The sequence below is a fragment of the Prinia subflava genome, chromosome 3 (genome assembly GCF_021018805.1).
Source record: "Prinia subflava isolate CZ2003 ecotype Zambia chromosome 3, Cam_Psub_1.2, whole genome shotgun sequence".
Classification (NCBI taxonomy): domain Eukaryota; kingdom Metazoa; phylum Chordata; class Aves; order Passeriformes; family Cisticolidae; genus Prinia; species Prinia subflava.
Window position 1 is genome coordinate 83,357,838 of NC_086249.1, and position 6,000 is coordinate 83,363,837.

Genomic DNA, 6,000 nt, shown 5'->3' on the forward strand with positions numbered 1-6,000 from the left:
TTGGTTTTGAACATGACAACATTTTCTATTTCAAGATTCCATAAAGAAATTAGCTTCTGAATAAAGAAGTATTAATCCTTAAATGCACACAGCTCATTCATGTCTTGATCCTTCTAGATGTTCTGTGTGTGAAGCTCCTGCTATGGTGATAGCTGTTCACAGTCAAACAATTCAAATACCACCGTGTCCTGAAGGCTGGAATTCACTTTGGATTGGTTACTCCTTTGTCATGGTAGGTGCACTGGGACATACTCTGAGCAGAGGAAAGCATTTGTGTCAGGGATTGATCTACAGAAAGCTAATATCTGACTCTGTCACTTCGGGTTTTAGAAGGGCATTAGACCTCCACCCTTTGAAGCAGTGACTTCAAAAAGAATCTGATTGTTTTCCCAGGCAAGGCCTGGGCATGGTCTGAGACACAGCGTGGATCCAGAGCTGTTAGCATTTGGCTAATGTGGGAGAGAGGCCACTGTGATGTGGGGTGGGAATGGAGTGAAGCTATTCAGATGAAAGCCATACCAGACCTTGTGCCTTCTGGGTCAAGAGCTAGCCCTGATATGTTGCTTACCTAGAGATAGCTTGGGTCCTGCTGTCTCTCCTGAGGGACTTCTGTGCATGCAGCTGCCCCTGAAGCTGATATTGCTGATGTGTCACGCTGCTGTTGAGTGAGAGAACCCAACACCACCTCTGGAGCCTTCCACTCCACCTTCTTGTTCCTCCTTGAGCTGAGCAATAAAACAGCAGATGGACAGCACAGAGTCCACGAGAGGAGTGTGAAGAAATATTTGTGCGAGAGAGTCCATCAGAGTTGTAGCAGAAGAAGTGAAGGGCCCCTGTCTGAGCAGTGGTTTTGTGTTTTCGTAGCACACCAGCGCTGGCGCGGAGGGCTCTGGCCAGGCCCTGGCGTCCCCCGGCTCCTGCCTGGAGGAGTTCCGCAGCGCTCCCTTCATCGAATGCCACGGCCGGGGCACCTGCAATTATTATGCAAATGCTTACAGCTTCTGGCTTGCCACTATAGAGAGGAATGAGATGTTCAAGTAAGTTCATGATTTATTTATCACTCTTTGAGACTCCGTTGAGCCTTAGCACCGAATAAAAGAAGTATTATTTGAATGTCGTACAGGTTCAAGTATTGGCTGTCCACCAGCACCAGTTAATTTATGAAGTTAAATTACTTTCATAACAGAATGAAAAAAAATTAGTAGCTTCTAGGGGAATTAATGAATGTATCCTCATTTAGTGTTTGCAATGTGTCATTTGTACCATGTATTTTTGCTTTTCAGAATAATCTAACACTAAGTTTTTTATTTTATTCACCAAGAGGTAACTGGGATAGGCTGACATACGGCTTGAAATTAGATTTGAATATAAAATTTCTTGTAATGGATGTTAACATAAAATAGAACCACTTGCAATTCGTACAGGTGTTAAACTAAGTGAGTTGAACAATTATTTACCTTTCTCTAATGTCAGAGGAAGTATGTTTGAGGAAAATGCAGCTGGTGATAACAGGCTTTGTTCTGGTCTCCTGCACATAAGTATTTTTCAACACAGGCTAATTTGCTCTATATGAATGTTACTAATATGTTAGTATGTAGATCAGCTCCCATGTCTGCATAGCTTAGCTGGTCAGCAGAGTGCAGGTAATCACCCTCTTCCACCAGAGTCCTGACTGCTGCTCCTGTTACCCGTCCTCTCCTCATGTCTTCTAGACCTGTCTTGTCTGTCTCAGAATGGAGCGGGTTGTTTAGCCAGTTTTCACTGTTTGTTATCAGGGAGTTGTCAGTGGAGTGGGTAGAAAAACTGAGCACTGGGGCTGAGTATCACTGGGGCTGTGATAATCTCATCATCCAGAAAAACTACTACCAAAACCACTCCACCACTGGGGTAGGACCTGGATCCCTAGGAAAGGAAAGCTGGTCATAAGAAAATCCAGAGTGAGCACTACAGTTGTTTCCATTCCTTGAGTCCTACTCAGAGACCTCTCAGCTTCACACCCTTTTCTGGCTACAAACTATGCCTCAGGTTAATAAAATAATCCCAGATCAGGGGACCTGCCCTGCTATCATAAATCACAAATACTCCTAAATTTCTTGTAAACTCATAATCTTTTTTAATGAAAAGCATTAAGTGCAAGCACACTTTTGTCTGAAAATCACTTATTTCTAGTTGCTAGGAGTAATTCCTTATGATAGGTTACAGACTAAAGTCTTTGGTTTGTGTTTCTATATGACATCACGTAATTTCCTTTGCCAGCTTTTCATTTGTCTTTAAATCACAAGAGTTAGCAGAAACTCATAAACAGTCAAATTTCAGCTTCTTTGCCCAATTTTATTTAATTACCCAAATTCTAGATAGTTTTCAAACTGCTGCTTTTACAGATGGTGTTCTAGGTTAAGGAAATGTTATGCCTTGTGAAAGAACTGAATTCTTCAGTAGCTGTAAGTGTGTGATGTTTGAAACTAATCTTACAATAGTTTGTGACCAAACTTGGAAGTGATTACACACTGGAGAACTTAGGAACACCTTGATTCAGCAGAGGCTGGAAGGAAGACTTGCATTCAAAGTTGTTGTCAATTATAAACCTGAAAATTGCTAATGGGTCTTTTCATTTCTGTCTTCTCTACAGGAAACCGACTCCCTCAACTTTGAAAGCCGGGGATCTACGCTCAAATGTTAGCCGTTGTCAAGTCTGTATGAGGAGAACATAATGACTTTTGAATTTCAACTAATTTCACACAATATGGTGCTATTCGTTTAACAGCAATGAAGCCTAGACATATATCATATGTACCTCATTGTTGTCCAGTATGAAAACAGTAAAGTGCCTTTTAGGAACTTGCATAACTAACACACACTGCTTTACTGGCCCTGTCCTTGCTAAAGAAGAAAAGAGACAACAAAGATAAGCTTCAAATGTTGACATGCCAAATGGCACTTTTGATCAAAGTATATGTATTTTTTATATAAATGCAGTGCACTGATAGAATAAGAAGTCAGCATTTATCCAGAAAAAAAAATGCAAAGGTGCTAGGAGGTATGCAGTTCTACCTTATACTGTTTGACCCCCCTTTCTCATTCTTGTATTATATATTTAGATTCATTTTTCTTCCCCAGATAAGTTTGTTACCGTTATCTAGGTGTCTTAAAATCCCAGACTCTTGGGTATGTACTTATTGTTCTTGTACAAAGAAATACTGATGTAAAAAAGAAGTTTGGGATTACAGACTGTGGTTAAGCATCATGTAACCATCTTTTCACAACATAGAGTGCCATCCTGCAAACCTTTGCTTCTGTTTGTAGCCTTTAGTGCTCAGTATTAATGGGTCTACACCGGGAGGAGATTGCCAAATTGGCTTCACAAATAGGCAAGTAATTTCTGCTATGTTGGTACTATGCAGCTTCTTTGTGCAGTAGAACAAACTTTCCTGTGGAATAAAGAATGATCCAGCAATCGTCAAGAAAAAAAAATATATAAATATTTTAGTAATTTATATAGATATCAACCATTAGGCAAATCAAGCTCTGAGTTTATAATTTCAAAAAGTAACTTTAAAAATTTTTCTTCTTTTCAGTGTCATGAATTAGGTGTTAAATGCCAAAATATGATGTGAAATGTTCATTTTAAATAGTAATTTCAATGCTGAAGTTGCAGAGACTGAACCCAGGTTAATAGTTATTTGTGTTTATAATAGTAAATCCTGCTTTGAGCTTATAGTCTTTATTCTGTATTTAATATTTTTCAGGGTTTTAAACACTACTCACACACTGAATGACTTGATTTTGAAAAGTATAAGGCCTTAATTTTGTTAATATTGTGCCAAAAAATCTTCAAAGTGGCCTCAGAAATATTTCTAAATAATTTCTATGCAATGATACCATTGTTTGAGCACGTCTGTGTCCAAAAATGTTTTATGGACTATTACCATGCAAATACCAAAAGATTTTTGCAAATGCCAAGGCCTTTGTGTAATTTCTTACATGTGTATTTCTTAAAAATTCAAGTTTGTAATAAAACTATTTGTGTAAAAAAAAACAGAAGAAAGGAAGAAGTTTTTACTAATTTGTTAATAGCATTCATTTACAGTAATGAATTAAATTTTAATAAGCCACCAATAAATGCACAAGCTTGATGCAGTCCTAGATGATTTTTGGTTTGCACATCTTGCAGATGTACAAAGCATCTTCTAAAGGGGGAAACAGGGCACTGAGACCTGTTGTTATCTTGTAAGAACTGAAGCTGATAGAACATGAGAAACTTGTCACTGAAATGTATTTGATACAAACACATTACAAAAGTCTGCTAACTTCATCTCAGTTCATGGGAATCGATCAAATTATGCACATTTTTCACTTTTCCTTTGAATTTTTCAAGCACAAACAGAACTGAATTATACAGGATAAAAATTAAAATATATAACTGCTTGTAAAAGGGCAAGGTGAATCTTGGCTCTGGCTGAAGAGGAAATGGGCCATGCTATTGTTTTCCTTGGCAAAAGCACATAATTTGCTGAAGTTTCATGTTGTTTTCCAAAATTTGTGAAGACAGCATGGCTGCTGCTGTTTTGAACTTGGCTTTCACTTAAAATTCTTCAGGACATTCTCTGACCAAATGGCTGAAGGCTCCTGCATAGAAATTGGCCATTTCATTTAGCAATGATTCTTAACTCTCATGGAAGTTCTGACACTTGATAATTTTATTTTTAAAAGACCAGTCCACATGAAAGTTCCTTGCTAGTCTATAAACTAAAACAGTCTGATTATGCCTGAGCAGCCTCATGCAGGGTTTTCCCAAGGGACACTTGATATCCAGAAGAAGAGGAGATGACTATAAGGTGATGTGGCATCTAGGAAAAATTATGCAAGAATTCAGTCTTCACTGACTCAGAGCATCCAAACTGCTGCTCACACTCTACAGTTTATCTCCTGGTCAGCTAGGGATTTAATTTGCTATGGTCAAATGGTCTTAGAACTGCCAGACAGATGGGTTTATAAATTCCTTCATGTATGTTTAAATCAGCTGGGTGTATATGAACCCTTGTCTTCTCAATTGGAAGCATTTAGAAACAAGGTCCTTCGAAAATTTTTGAAAACTGCTTGACCTGTAGTTAGATGTCTTCCTTATCTCATAGTAATTATTTATTCCATAACCTCCAGCTCATATAATGACCTAAACCATTCTCATGCTAAAGATGCTATTTCTTCTTAAATCGGTCTCTAAATATTTTGGTGCTTATTGAATATCAGTCAGATCTCCTGAAAATGTGTGAATGCTAGATTTTGATGCCCTGGGTGAGGAAGAGCCCATGTGGAACGCTGCCCTGCTTTCAAAAACCTCTTAAGTACCCTATATTCAGGCATTTATGGCCAGTGTTTGGCTACAATACAGTTCATTGTGTGAACAGGCAACAGCTAACTCATCAGTTATTCAAGTCTTCTTGCAGAAGCTTCAATTTCAGGAGAAAATTTTTGAGTGCAGTACTTGAAGAGTCTCTGTCATGTTCTAAATAAATACATTTCTGAAACAGCAGGTGGTGCCCTTGCTCTCTTTGTGGTAACACTGGGATGGACAACTTAATTCTAACAAACACCTTGATCTAATCTACTAACATGAACCTATTGAATATATGACCATTTTCCCATGTCTCCATCTCTATTTTGACGTGTTCTAGTCACCAGCGATTTTCCTTTTGAAATAGGAATGGATCAGTTTTCAATTAAAAAAAATTCTATACATACTACAAAATAAAAATATAATTAAATGATCCAATATATATTTTGAAGCAAATGATGTCTTAGCCTGTGTGTCTTTTCTGATAAATATACATTCAGTTTATGTTTCCTGTCCATTTCATAGAGGTAACTTCCTTGATGAAATACACATTTTTCTATGTAACAGGACTCCTGAGAACAATATCCCCTTACTAGGCTCCAGAAAAGTGTATTTTCAAGAATGAGATTGTAAAGCTGCATGACTTTTTGAGGACTCCTTTCCTATCT

General features: G+C 38.0%; 1 protein-coding gene across 1 annotated transcript in view; it reads left to right on the top strand.

The window, feature by feature from the left end:
- COL4A1 (collagen type IV alpha 1 chain) overlaps positions 1-5,530 on the top strand; it is a 119,848-nt gene extending 114,318 nt beyond the window's left edge. The window contains exons 50-52 of the mRNA XM_063392790.1: positions 118-232; positions 865-1,037; positions 2,630-5,530. Coding sequence (XP_063248860.1) covers positions 118-232; positions 865-1,037; positions 2,630-2,711 — 370 coding nt within the window. The 3' untranslated portion in view covers positions 2,712-5,530. The remainder of the gene's footprint in view (positions 1-117; positions 233-864; positions 1,038-2,629) is intronic.
- The last annotated feature ends 470 nt before the right edge of the window (positions 5,531-6,000 follow it).